Genomic DNA, 15167 nt, shown 5'->3' with positions numbered 1-15167 from the left:
AAAAAAAGCAGGAAACAAAACAATTTAACTATGCACCCGAGACCCTGGCCTGGCATGCCAGACTGACCTCATGTGTTACACACAGACATATCCCTGAGCATGGAGAGACAGTCTGGCGTGCCAGGCTACCGAGACCCTACTACAGAGGACACCAAAAACACATGAAATGTTGCCAAAACAAAAAGGGGAAATATTTTACATTTGATGAACATTTTATGTAAGGCAGGACAGACTCTACAGACCTCCAGACTGTTTTTAAACTCTGAGTTCTGAACGAACAAAACTGAGACGATAACTTTTTTAAAAAAATCAGCTTTTATTGGGATAAGAAAGAAAAAGTGTGAAGGTGAACAGAAGGGTCCAGTAAACACTACGCATGTCTCAATACTATCTGAGGCCCAGCTTCTTTTTCTCTTTCTGCTTTTTGCGAACCACTTCGATGTTCCGGTCCTTCCACATGCTCTTCCTCAGCTTGATGGGACGGCTGCCGACGTACTTCCCTGAAACACAAGCTGCTGTTAGCTCCGACTCGACTCATCAAAATCCAGGCTGGTCATCTGGGCCCAGTATTTCAAAAAATTAAATCCAGATTAAATTGATTCAGATTTCCAAATCCCACTTTCCTGATCCATGGATCAGGATCTTCTATCCTGGTATTTCAAAACTTTGCTAGATTGGATCCGAAAAATCCTGATCCTCTCGGATTGAGATTTCCAAATCCATCCCGCCCCGAGGATCAGCCGCCCTCAGATCTTAAGGCTGCAGAGATCTTTCATAAATTAATGTACCAAAAGCAAAAGTATTATATAGTCCTTCAAAATATTTTCTGTTGCATGGAGTCAATGTTCACTTCAGTTCTCTGTTGAAGCAGCTGCCTTGTCACTGACCTTCATATTTTGAGATGCATTTTACAAAAGGACATCACAGACTAGTGTAATAAAATAAAAACATAATTTAAAACAGGCTCCATCCACCAATCAAAATTTGGATCTAAATTTTAGTTTAAAATATAGACAATTTGGACCATTTTGGGCAAAAGGTTTTTTTTTTGTTTTTCTCACATTTGCTGTAGATGACATCAGTGATCGACAGCAAATGTGTGCCTCCACCAAGACATCGCCGGAAGAGGCATCAGGATGAGGATCATGCCAACCAAAATCTCCTCAAGATGGAACTGAGCGAGCACACCAGCAAACTCCACTTGCTAAGGAACAAATAAAACTCCCCATGCTTCAGCAAGAACTCTTCAAGTTAAAAATATAATTACTGGAAAAGCAAATGTAAAAGTAGTGTGAAAACTTTGTTTAGTTGTTACAATTTTGGGTTGAGGAAATTTTTGTTGTTTGAGTTACTTTTCTGACAATTGTGAAATTTGGATTTTTTTTCTGTTCAACAAAACAAAACAAAACCTACATGAAGAGGTTTAATTTATTAAAAATATCTTTTTATACTAATGATTGCGAGACATGCCAGTAAAAGCTCTCTGTGGATGAGCCTCTGTGGAACTGATACCTGGATCAGACTCTGATCCGACCCTGAGGAGGATTAATTTAATGCTGGTTTTCAGGATGAAACTGATGCAGATTAGGGACTGAAGTTTTGAAATACCCAACACAGGCTCAGATTTGGATTAAAGGCAGGATTGGATTTCCAAATCTGGATTTAAATGATCAAGATTAAATGCTGTTTGAAATACCCGGAGTAGGATCAGATCTGGGTTAATCCTGGTGGATTATGTTTGAAATACTGGGCCCAGAGCATCGGCAGAACCCCAGTGTCAACAGAAAAACCCTCCCGAGAGAACGGCGTGACGGCGTGAGGCTGACCGTTCATCTCTCTCATGGCTCGGACGTAGTCGTTTGGATCTTTAAAGCTGACGAATCCGTAGCCTTTAGTTTTTCCTGTGCGCTTATCTCTGACGACCTGGAGACAACAAAGACCCGGTAACACACATTCACCACAACACCACATTCACCACAACACCACACCACAGTCACCACACCACCACAGTCATCACAACACCACATTCACCACAACACCACACCACAGTCATCACAACACCACATTCATCACAACACCACATTCACCACATTCACCACAACACACACACACACACACACACACACACACACACACACACACACACACACACACACACACACACACACACACACACACACACACACACACACACACACACACACACACACACACACACACACACACACACACACACACACACACACACACACACACACACACACACACACACACACACAGAGTGGCAGCACTTCACCTTTTATAGTTTGTTGAAATGGATTCCATTTTTTTGTTTTCTATTTTACAAAAACAAACCCTTCCCCTTCTTTAACCGCTCGGCTGTGACCTTCAGAACGACCTTCACACAGCTGTCCTGAAGCCTCCTCTGATATCTCGGCTGTGTTTCAGGTCATCCTGCTGAAAGAGGAGCTGTGGTTCCAGTCTGAGGTCCAGAGTTCTGGAGCAGCTTTTCGTTCAGGATTTCTCTCATGACTGGTCCCCCACAGCATGATGCTGCCTCCACCATGCCTCCTGTAGGATGGTGCTAACCTGGTGGAGCATGATGCTGCCTCCACCATGCCTCCTGTAGGATGGTGCTAACCTGGTGGAGCGTGATGCTGCCTCCGTGTGTGTGTGTCTGCCAGTTCACCTGAAAATCCTGTGCTATGTGAACAGAGGAGATGAAGTGAACTGACCTTTGCTTTGAGAAACGACGGGTATCTGCTGAAGGCGCGGGCCAGGATGTCGTCATTCACCTCATTACCCAGATCCCCACAGAAAATACGGAAGTCATCTGTCAACAGGACGGACACACACACACAAACGTTTGTACTTCTCTAGTTGTGAGGACTTTCACTGACCTAATGCATTTCCTAGCCCCTAGACCAAACCCATCCCCTAACCCTGACCTAAACCTTACTCAAAAATCAAGTCTTAACCCTCATACAGGTCTGTCACAAAGTGAGGACTACCCAAAATGTCTTCGCCCTGCTGGTTAAAGACCGGTTCTGAACACACACACTGCTGTTACCTGACTCCCACTCCAGCAGACTGGGGTCCTCCCAGCTCGTCCCTGCTGCTGTGCGGATACACTTCTTCACCTTCTCAACTTTTGACTTCTTCTTGTCTTCTGTCACACTTTCCACAGGCTGACACACACACACACACACACACACACACACACACACACACACACACACACACACACACACACACACACACACACACACACACACACACACACACACACACACACACACACACACACACACACACACACACACACACACACACACACACACACACACACACACACACACACACACACACACAAAATGGACAATCAGCCTGACGTCCTGTCAGAATTTCTTCTGGACTGCGGGTGAGATGGGACCACCTGCTGAGCTGTTTTGGGCTGGTGGGCTGGTTTGAGGAAGTTTGGGCTGTCTGAGGTAAATCACACTGAATGGGTAAACAGAACCATCTGGGCTGGTTGGGGCGGTTTGGGCTGGTTTGGGGCAGTTTGGGCTGGAGGGCTGGTTTGGGGCGGTTTGGGCTGGTTTCGGCGGTTTGAGCTGGTTTGGGCTGGTTTGGGCTGGTTTTGGGTGGTTTGGGGCGGTTTGGGGCGGTTTGGGGTGGTTTGGGGTGGTTTGGGCTGGTTTGGGCTGGTTTTGGCGGTTTGGGGTGGTTTGGGCTGGAGGGCTGGTTTGGGCGGTTTGGGCTGGTTTGGGCTGGTTTGGGGCGGTTTGGGCTGGAGTGCTGATTTGGGCTGGTTAGGGGCGGTTTGGGCTGGAGGGCTGGTTTGGGGCAGTTTGGGCTGGAGGGCTGGTTTGGGGCGGTTTGAGCTGGTTTGGGCGGTTTGGGCTGGTTTGGGCTGGTTTGGGCTGGTTTTGGCGGTTTGGGCTGGTTTTGGCGGTTTGGGCTGGTTTGGGCTGGTTTGGGGCGGTTTGGGGTGGTTTGGGCTGGTTGGGGCGGTTTGGGCTGGTTTGGGGCAGTTTGGGCTGGAGGGCTGGTTTGGGGCAGTTTGGGCTGGAGGGCTGGTTTGGGCTGGTTTGGGGCGGTTTGGGCTGGAGTGCTGATTTGGGCTGGTTAGGGGCGGTTTGGGCTGGAGTGATGGTTTGGGGCGGTTTGGGCTGGAGGGCTGGTTTGGGGTGGTTTGGGCTGGTTTGGGGTGGTTTGGGCTGGAGGGCTGGTTTGGACTGGTTTGGGGTGGTTTGGGCTGGTTTGGGGTGGTTTGGGCTGGAGGGCTGGTTTGGGCTGGAGGGCTGGTTTGGACTGGTTTGGGGCGGTTTGGGCTGGTTTGGGTGGAGGGCTGGTTTGGGCTGGAGGGCTGGTTTGGGGCGGTTTGGGGCTGTTTTGGGCTGTGGGCTGCATTCTGCTGGTTGAGCAGATCTGTTCAGTGTGGTTCCCCTCAGAGAGTCATCCACAGCCTAATGGTTCCAGGATCCCTTTGGATAGGTCTCTTTACAGGTGTGACAGAAACTTCTGGACCGTTTTAAAGACAGAAACCACATCAGCATCGTTCTACTTTGACTTGTATTTGCTCAAAGCGGAGTTGGTGTTTGTTTTCTAAAGAAAGAAAGAAATGCATCCGAGTTTTGACAGCCAGAGGTGGTTGGACGGTGTAGGGAGCATGCTGTACCTCAGGGTGAGCCGGCTCGGGCTCGGGCATGCTGGGTCCGATGACCACGCCGCTGTCTTCACTCTCCTTCTTATCAAGAAGACCTGCAGCCATGACGGTCGCCTGCTGCAGCGCCACCCGAGCTGCCAGCTCCTCCTGCAACACACAGGACGGTCAGCGACCGTCGGACAGGGGCGGAGTCAGCCGGAGGGGGTGGAGGGAGGGGGAATCAGCTGGGAGAGATAGAGAGTCACTGCACAATTCTTGTCTAGCTGAGATGTAGTGCTGGTTCGGTTGAATAGTTACGGTGTGGTGCTGGTTCGGTTGAATAGTTACGGTGTGGTGCTGGTTCGGTTGAATAGTTACAGTGTGGTGCTGGTTCGGTTGAATAGTTACAGTGTGGTGCTGGGCGGTTGTATAGTTACGGTGTGGTGCTGGGCGGTTGAATAGTTACGGTGTGGTGCTGGTTCGGTTGAATAGTTACGGTGTGGTGCTGGGCGGATGAATAGTTACGGTGTGGTGCTGGGCGGATGAATAGTTACGGTGTGGTGCTGGGCAGTTGAATAGTTACGGTGTGGTGCTGGGCGGATGAATAGTTACGGTGTGGTGCTGGTTCGGTTGAATAGTTACGGTGTGGTGCTGGGCGGTTGAATAGTTACGGTGTGGTGCTGGGTGGATGAATAGTTACGGTGTGGTGCTGGTTCGGTTGAATAGTTACGGTGTGGTGCTGGTTCGGTTGAATAGTTACGGTGTGGTGCTGGTTCGGTTGAATAGTTACGGTGTGGTGCTGGTTCGGTTGAATAGTTACGGTGTGGTGCTGGTTCGGTTGAATAGTTACGGTGTGGTGCTGGTTCGGTTGAATAGTTACGGTGTGGTGCTGGTTCGGTTGAATAGTTACGGTGTGGTGCTGATTCGGTTGAATAGTTACGGTGTGGTGCTGGGCGGTTGAATAGTTACGGTGTGGTGCTGGTTCGGTTGAATAGTTACGGTGTGGTGCTGGTTCGGTTGAATAGTTACGGTGTGGTGCTGGTTCGGCTGAATAGTTACGGTGTGGTGCTGGTTCGGCTGAATAGTTACGGTGTGGTGCTGGTTCGGTTGAATAATTACGGTGTGGTGCTGGTTCGGTTGAATAGTTACGGTGTGGTGCTGATTCGGTTGAATAGTTACGGTGTGGTGCTGGTTCGGCTGTATAGTTACGGTGTTGGTCATTCACCCTTCTGGCTTGCTGCTGAGCTCGGACGTCGCTCTTCTTGGGTCCGGCCGGAGCAGGAGGAGCAGAGTACACGGTGGGGGCGGCCTGGATGACCGAGGGGGTGGGCTTGATGGGCGGGAGGCCCCCCTGTCTGGCAGGCTGTGCTGGCATCATGGAGGCCATTTCACCAATCTGAGCAGAGCAGGCAGGGTTTCCCTCAGTGCTTTATAGGCCTGGCGGGCCGCCAGGCTTTACTTGCCCCCCCGCCAGGCTAAGCGTCGGTGTTTTTTGTTTTTTTTTGTTTTTTTTTATTAAAATGTTTTTTTATGAGCCAAAGCAGCGATACCAAAGACGGTCTCTGGAGCTTTTAATGGCATCTGGTGATACGGTTGCAATGGCGACACCTTATGGTCGATACGTGAACACACAGGGGTCAGAGGTGAGGCGTGTTTTCATCAGAGAGCCGCGGCTCGTTGATGAGGCAGAGCCGCGAGTTAGCATGGATGTTAGCACATCGCCACAGCAGCCTCCTGTGAGTCGCGATGGTAAACATCAAACTAGCGGATTTAATCCAGAATGGTTGGTGTTCTGTCCTCAGAATGATTCACTGTCCAGACGGTGGAACTGCAGTGCTTCTGTTTAATGAAGCAGAACGAGCAACATGCTTCATCAGTCTGGAGGATCCATTCATACACATTCTTCTTCTACTGCTTCACACTGCACTGTACATCTAACAGTAACACTGCGCCCTCTGCTGGACTGAAGGAGGTACTGCTGGACTTCTGCACTGCTGTGAACTCCATAGAAACAACAAATACTTAAAGAACATAAGAATATTATTAACTGTAATCTAATAATTTTTCTTTAGTTTTTCATTCAAAAAGTAGACGAGGTCAGACAGTCCAGCAGAGACCTCTTCAGCCTCTGAGTCCCTGTTGTTACACCTTGATCATGTTTGCACTTTTTTATTTTTGTTAATTTATTTTACCTTTAAATGTGAACAGCAATGCCTTGTTTTAAGATTCATTAGGATTTAACTTAATTGAAAACAATTGATATTTATTTTAATTGTATTTTTTGTGTTTGTTAAAACTTTATTTAAGATTATGCCTTTTTGTAAGACTCTGCATTTAAGTAATGTTAATAAATCCTTACAATAACACAAAACAGCCATAATTTCCAATTTTCTGTCAACTTTTAACTTTTTTTTTTTTTACATAAACACAGTGGGCTTCTCTAGCAGTCCAACCACCGGGCTTAGCAAGTTTTCTGGGGGAAACCCTGGCAGGGCTAACATGACCACACACACACACCACACACCACACACCACACACACACACACAGGGACTCTGCACACTGATGGGATTTGGGCTTTGTTGACCTCTGACCTGAGGAGCTGCAGACATGTGCTGGATAGGCTGAGAAGGGCCTTGGGTGATCTGGGTATGCAGGGAAGGAGGCAGCATCATGGGGGGTGGAGGCGGCGGCCGTGGCAGAGGTGGTGCTATTGGAGGACCACGCATCATCTGCAGCCTCTGACCACCTGAATCACACAGAACACACAGCAGCCTCTTGACGACACACACGCTGAAGATCTTAAGTGTACACAGTTAGCAAACCAGTTGTCATAGTTCCAGCTCCAGCTGTGCCTGAACAGAGCAGCTGGACACAAGCTGAGAGTTCCTACGTTTCTACCAGCTGCAGGAAACACTTTGGGTAACGTTTGTTTTTTGTGATTTCTTCTTTTAGAAGAAGATCTCAAAAGAAAAAGCTAATTTTTTGTCAGTGAAAGACCCTAAGACATTTTGCTTTAAGCTCTTGAGAGATACAACATCCAATCATTATTCAAATGATCAAATCAACACAAATCATTTTCTCAACTGAAATCTGCTCACTGCAGCTGCAGAACACTGCAGAACCCTCGGTCTAGCTGCAGAACCCTCGATGTAGCTGCAGAACCCTCGGTCTAACTGCAGAACCCTCGGTCTAGCTGCAGAACCCTCGGACTAACTGCAGAACCCTCGGTGTAGCTGCAGAACCCTCGGTCTAGCTGCAGAACCCTCGGTGTAGCTGCAGAACCCTCGGTCTAACTGCAGAACCCTCGGTGTAGCTGCAGAACCCTCGGTCTAGCTGCAGAACCCTCGGACTAACTGCAGAACCCTCGGTCTAGCTGCAGAACCCTCGGTCTAGCTGCAGAACCCTCGGTCTAGCTGCAGAACCCTCGGTCTAGCTGCAGAACCCTCGGACTAGCTGCAGAACCCTCGATGTAGCTGCAGAACCCTCGGTCTAACTGCAGAACCCTCGGTCTAACTGCAGAACCCTCGGTCTAACTGCAGAACCCTCGGTCTAACTGCAGAACCCTCGGTCTAACTGCAGAACCCTCGGTCTAGCTGCAGAACCCTCGGACTACAGTAACATCCAGCCTCGATGGAAGCCACCAGTCTCACCAGGTCTCTGCAGGATGTGGGGGATGAAGGCCGGTCTCATCATGGGAGGCGGAGGACGGACCGGAGGAACTGGGAATCAGAAATCAGAGTCAGTGGGCCCGTTACCACGGGTGTTCTTTCAATCCGACTGAAAACACTCACATTAAACTCATTTGTACACGTCTGTCCTCTCAGAGTTTGTTCTCTCAGGGTGTTTATCAAAAGGTGTTTCTCAGCACCATCCAGTTCTTCTGCTTCCTGCTTCCTGTTTCCCGTCACGTCACTACTTACGAGGGAACGCATGGCGGAAGCAATAATCTGCCCATATGACCCGCTCTGCTGTCAGGACAGGTTTATATGAGACACAGAGCAGATTATTGATCGGTGTAGACAACCTCGAACAATGGGATCAGAAATACACTCCAGTCCGAGTGAAGCGGATCCTCTCAGTGTTTATATGAACCTTTTACAGTCCGCTTCACCTACACTCTGATTACATGGAGGATTTTTGGGTCCATGTAAACGTGTTGGAATCCCCGCAGATCTTCATTCGGATGCACCGGGGTCACGGATCGCAAACGTATACTCAGGCTGCTGTTGCACACTTTAACATTCCAGCTTTGGAATACAGTGAACAAGTAAAACATTCTGTTTCCCACAAAACTCAAATAAGGTACACCAGAAAACAGAGATTTCCAGAGGTCCTCCTCCAAGAACTTTTTAAGAATCTCGATGTGATTTCCAGCATTCTGGTGGATTTTAAATCATGATGAATGTTTTTTGAATGATTCTGTTGTCAAAAATGAATAGAAGCTCCGGCTGCTGCGCTCTGCACAAAACCATACCTGGATCAGTGACTCCACTGGCCACAGAATTTGCCAACAGAACTGTTGGAATGGAAGTTCCTCAGTATTATTCTGAGAGGACAACCGGAGGACAGCGCCTCACTGCACTGCTGGAACCTCGATCCCGGCTCTTATTTCAAGACGATTAACACACATTGCAGCTGAGCTGTGAGTGATCCTGCCAGGCATCACAGATTTAGAGATCGATAACAAACATCTCAGAGATTTCATTGGTCCAGAGCAAAGGGGGCGGAGTCACTTTGTTTTATTGGTGCACTGCTCCCCAAATGTAGACACAGGCTGTTTTCACTGATACAGCATGATGCTAACTTATTATTCATTTATTTTTTATTTTAAAATGTTCTACAGACCCGAAAAAATGACTCCTGGGTGTCCGGGGACCACAGTTTGAGAACTGCCTCTAAACAAGCTGTTACTGTGGAAATATATGTAGTGAAAAAAAAAAAACTAATTTAAATAATAATGCATGAGTACTTGTCAGTTGTTAGACATTAGTGAATGTTCGTGCTCATCTCTCACATCCTGTGCACCTCCTGGGCGCTGACCCCCGCCCCCCCCCCCCCCCCCCCCCGCCCCCCCCCCCGCCCCCCCCCCCCCCCCCCCCCCCGCCAAAACCTAGAGACGCCCCTGTCCGTCAACATGAACGCTCACTACGACTCCCTGCTGGATCATGTGATGCCAGTTTGACCCCCCCTCAGACAGTGCCTTTTTCCAAATGAGGAAAACCCGTGGCGGCTCCGGAGGTCGCTAAGCCCTGCTGTAAAGACGTGAAAGGATCACAGGGATCCGAGACTCCACACCAGACTGAACGTAGGGCTGCACAATTAATCGAATTTTGATCATGATCACGATTTTGGCTGCTGCGATTAAATTTAGATGATCGTCGCGATTTTTAAATTGAAAAAACGGGCTCTGTTGCGCGTCAAATCAAGCACTTTTTTAATCCAACAATCAGCCAACCACCAGGGGGCGACCTGAGCCGTGTAGCTCCTGCTGCCTTCAGGGACACTCCGTAAAAGTAGCTGCTGATGGACGCCACTGCGGTGTCTCAGTCAGCTGTTAGCTTAGCTGTTAGCCACCGACGAACTAGCTGCCTTTGAACGATTCCTTCATGCTCAAACATCAGTCGATGGAACGCATCTCAACTCCTGTACCGGTGGAAAGAAGATGTAAACGCTGAGCGTCTCGGACAGAACGGGAAAAGCTGTTATTGACGGACAGTTCAGGATGTGAGCGGCGTAGCGGCGGCTTGGAGAGAACGAGGGAATCATTGTTCTGGTAGGTTTCATTTCTGGGTTTAGCGTGGCTGTTTACTGTTCTCTTGTTGTTTTATCTTCATCTTGTTGTTCAGTGATCATCGTGTTGCTCTCAGGGGTTAGAATGCAGCAAGTGACGGTCGCTCAGCTGTGAGGCGTTCAGGTTCCAAAGTCATAATCCGGCTCTTTTCAGAACAGAGGTCTGGTCAAACGTTTGTAAAAACTCACAGTCGGCGCGTCTATATGTTCGTTTCTAAGGGAAAGCGATCGTTCACAACATTGACATGGTTCTAAATAGTTGTTTAGATTCTAATTAAAACATCTTTAATTATGTGCGCATGCACACCAGACTTCGCTGAAGTGCTGAAGACGCACATCTTCAATTTGACACTTGTTTGTTTAAAAAAAAGTGCAATAAAAAGGTATGTTTTACATAACATAATGAATAATCGTGATGAATAATCGTGATTACAATATTGACAAAAATAATCGTGATTATCATTTTGGCCATAATCGTGCAGCCCTAACTGAACGACCACAATGACCCGAAGGACCAGGAGTGCGTGAAGTGAATCCACAGGCGGAGGGTTAGGCTCACCTGGTCCCACGAAGGCTGGAGGTGGAGGACCAACAAAACTGGCAGCTCTCGCTTCTAAAGTCTGCTGAACCTGAGAGAGACAGCAGGACTCAAAGGACGGCTCTGAAGGACAACAGCAGCACAGCCACTTCCTCTTCATGCAGACCTGTCTGTAAGTGTTGGTGCCTATAATGGGGCGAACCACCGGGACCGCCAGAGCCACAGGCACCGCCTCCATGACCGCTGGGGCTCCGCCCACCGACACCGGGCCGCCGAGGACTTCTTGCTCAAAACTATAGGAAGACAGAGACGTTTACAGTGGTTCCCAATGGGCTCTGCGCACAACTTCACCACTTCCTGAACTTCAGGAGGCTCCTTGTTTCCTGTCTGCCATGACAGGACGAGCTGATTATCCAGGTGTGTCTGACCTCGGTCACCACAGCAGTGACGCTCAGACACACCTGCAGTAATCAGCTCCTCCCATCATGAAAGACAGGAAGCAAGGAGCCTCCTGAAGTTCAGGAAGTGGTTGAGATGTGCATAGAGCCCATGTGTCTGAACAGTCTGCTGCTCTGGTGGATCACAGACAACATCTGAAATACACAGCGTCTGCAGAGTGTCGGGTTAAAGCCCCGCCCCGCCCCGCCCCGCCCGACAGGGCGTCACCAGACAGCTAATTCATCTGGTGGATTAAAGCAGTCAAATCTTCCTCCATCGCCCGCCGTCCCCCGTCCCCCGTCCCCGTGACCTGTCTGAGCAAGGCTCTGTCCCGTGCCGGGAGTTGAACCACACGCTCCAGCTCGCTGTGCTCTCAGCACATCAGCAGCTTGTCGAAACACCTGATCGTGAGTCTGCTGTAATGTGTGGTCAGTCGGTCGGTCCGTGCAGGACACGTCCCCCCCGTTACGTCCTGAGCCAGAGGAACTCGGGTTACTCACAGAGCCATTTCAGCCTCCATCTCTTTGAGGCGCTCCTCTCCGGACTTTAACGCCATGCTGGTACGGATCAACACAAACAGAGGTTTCATTAGCCGCACATCACAATGCCGGGACAGATCGCTTCACTGCATCACATGCAAACTGGCGTCAGGCTGAACCGGCTCACTGCCATCATTTGGTTTTGCTTCCATTCAGCACGCCACAGATGGATTTCCCACAGATGACCAGGATCTGATCAACATATGATAAATCACATTTGTGCTCGTGTTGGGACCCTCTGATCGAATCTTTGCTTTTTTTTTTTAACCCCACAGAACCCAAATGAAGAAACACGGATGTGAAGGAATCCCTGGTTTCCATGGCAACGAGAGACCAGCTTCACCCGCCTTCTTCAGTTCATGTTGGGCAAGTTCACATTTCTTTAATCAATATATTTGGGAATACACAAACCTATCAAAATGGCAAAACCGCAGAATAAAGAAATTTGAAAGACAAATGTACAGATGAGCATGTTAATATCAGGCAAGCCGAACATCCGGTCCTGTCTGGGCGTGAGGATCACACCCAGGAGAGCGCCAAGGGCTTCACAACACCGCAGTCACCTATGCAATCAACGACGAGGAACGAGGACAGCTCTGACACCTGGAAGAATAAGTCAGTCAGAACAGCTGGATCAGAACAGCTGGAGGTCCTGGAGAGTCCTCCAGTCAGAGCAGCTGGATCAGAACAGCTGGAGGTCCTGGAGAGTCCTCCAGTCAGAGCAGCTGGATCAGAACAGCTGGAGGTCCTGGAGAGTCCTCCAGTCAGAGCAGCTGGATCAGAACAGCTGGAGGTCCTGGAGAGTCCTCCAGTCAGAGCAGCTGGATCAGAACAGCTGGAGCTCCTGGAGAGTCCTCCAGTCAGTGAGCTCTGACACAAAGTCACCTGTAGCGGCCGCGCGCGCGCGCGCGCGCACACACACACACACACACACACACACACACACACACACACACACACACACACACACACACACACACACACACACACACACACACACACAGGGTCTGCAGTGGGTTGTGGTGGAACAGTCGCTGGAGCGGAGTGAGCCTCCACGTTCAGGCTGAGCAGCTGGAGCTAGCTACCGGAGGCTACCGGAGGCTACCGGGGGCTGCCGGGGACTGCCGGGGCGTACCGGGACGGACCCACCCTCTGCCCCGGTGTCAAAACACTCCAGTCCTCTTGTGAAATCACGGAGGGAAACATGAAACCGGGAGAACTCGCACAGGACGCAGAAGATTAACACACTTACTTGAAGCGGCGTTGCTACTGTGGTTTCAGGCTGAGGTCCTTCTTCTTCTTCTGTCAGCACATCGGCGGAACGGAAACAGCATGAGCGGAGAGCGCCCCCTGCGGGACAGCAGTGAACTACACCCTGCAGGCGCCCCCTGCGGGACAGCAGTGAACTACACCCTGCAGGCGCCCCCTGCGGGACAGCAGTGAACTACACCCTGAAGTTGATCACATCAATCCATGCCTTTGACTCTTTTTGAATAACTTTTTCTTCCACAGACTATTTCTGTACTGTTAAGTGACGTGCTAATAAGCTCATAGTTTTTCCAATAGGAATAAATGTCATGTCTTGATTTTGTATTTTAATTATTGAAGAATATTGTCAAACATTTTTTGGTAATTGTAACAGATTTTAAAAACTGAAGTTAAATGGACAATAGTGTCATTCATGGGGCTTTAGTTTGGAGACCCCACATCAGTCGGAGCTGAAACCAGATAGTGGCAACATGGACATTTTCTTTCAACTTTTGAAGATGCCTCTTATTTTGAAATGGCACCTCAGACTGGGCTGGTGCTTGGTGAGAGACATTCTGAGGTGAAGTGGCTTTGAAGCAACAGATTCTTCCTTCACCGACTGAAACACATGTATTTGCTTATGTACTCAGTGCTTAGCGCTCTTGCTTCACAGCAAGAAGGTCCTGGGTTCTGGTTTGCATGTTCTCCCCGTGTGTGCGTGGGTTTCCTCCAGGTTCTCCGGCTTCCTCCCACAGTACAAAAACATGCATGTCAGGTCGAGTGGTGGCCTCGGTGTGAGAGTGAACGGTTGTCTGTCTATATGTGTCGTCCTGAGACAGACCGGAGACCTGTCCAGGGTGACCCGTCCTGAGACAGACCGGAGACCTGTCCAGGGTGACCCGTCCTCACCCGAAGTAGCTGGGACAGGCTCCAGCCCACTACAACCCTGAAAAGGATAAGCGGCAGAAGATGGATGGATGGATGTACTCTGTAGGTGTTGTAAATTGTTGATTTGTAATTTTTCTTCCTGGCTGATGGCTGCGAGGAGGAATGGCACTGGAGGGAATCTTTGTGTGTCTGCAGATTGTAACCAGCAGATGATCTCATTCAATGGACTGTCACTTTTATTTTGAAATTTGAAATGAGCATGTTTTCTCAGTAAGAGCTGCCTTGACCGCCCTTTTCTTTTAAATAAACTTGATTGCATTTGGTGAAGTTACAGAAAAAGAACAATTACAACTATAATAAACAGACATTTATTGTAATAGTGTTTAGTAGTGCAAGTTCAATAAAAGAAACAAGAGATAGAAAAGAACTTAAATAAAGATCTGTAAATTGTCTGAATGTCAGACAATAAATCGTAGCCACAGCATGGAGATTTATTTAGTGCACAGCAGAACTGTTATGCTCATCCTTCACTGAGAGGCCAAGCAAGGCAAGCTTCCAAAATGAAATAAAAAAGATCATCAATATGAACATGATTTAGGCAGCAAAACGACTGTCAGAACACATTAACAGCTGCTCCACACTGAGGTATCAACGGACCGGACTGAACCAAGGTTCGTGGAGGCTCGGTATCCACGCCTCCCTCACGGTTCTGCTGTGTGTGACGAGTCCGAGCTGTCAGCCTGCCTTCCTGGAGGACTGACCACCAAAGACTGGGTCTTTTACGCATCTGATTTCACCATCTGCTGTGACTGGCGGCAGCAGGAAATGCTCGAGGAGGTCGGGCACCAGTTAACAGGGAAACCAGTTAACTCGAAACACCATCACAGAAAACGCACGGCCGTCAAAGGACACGTGGCAGCATTTCAGATGCTTTTTCCAGGGACGACTCGCAAAGTAAAGCGCAAAGCAACATTAATCTGGGTCAACAACACCCTGAGAACCGAGCAGCGGCTCCATGAAGGGAAAAAAGGAGGAACGCCTCCAGACCACGTGACGCTGCTCAGCGCTCTGCCGCCA

General features: G+C 49.1%; 1 protein-coding gene across 1 annotated transcript; it reads right to left on the bottom strand.

The window, feature by feature from the left end:
• Nucleotides 1-300: 300 nt before the first annotated feature.
• rbm42 (RNA binding motif protein 42) lies at nt 301-13258 on the bottom strand. Its single transcript, XM_030103543.1, has 12 exons — nt 13207-13258; nt 11916-11972; nt 11144-11270; nt 10999-11068; nt 8300-8368; nt 7241-7395; nt 5874-6044; nt 4682-4816; nt 3071-3188; nt 2736-2833; nt 1827-1923; nt 301-500 (listed from the first exon to the last, which is right to left on the bottom strand). The coding sequence occupies exons 2-12, from the start codon at nt 11969-11971 to the stop codon at nt 388-390; spliced, it is 1209 nt and encodes a 402-aa protein (XP_029959403.1). The 5' UTR covers nt 11972; nt 13207-13258; the 3' UTR covers nt 301-387.
• Nucleotides 13259-15167: the final 1909 nt, after the last annotated feature.

This window comes from Salarias fasciatus, chromosome 11, assembly GCF_902148845.1.
Source record: "Salarias fasciatus chromosome 11, fSalaFa1.1, whole genome shotgun sequence".
NCBI lineage: Eukaryota > Metazoa > Chordata > Actinopteri > Blenniiformes > Blenniidae > Salarias > Salarias fasciatus.
This window is presented reverse-complemented; position numbering and strand designations above follow the sequence as displayed.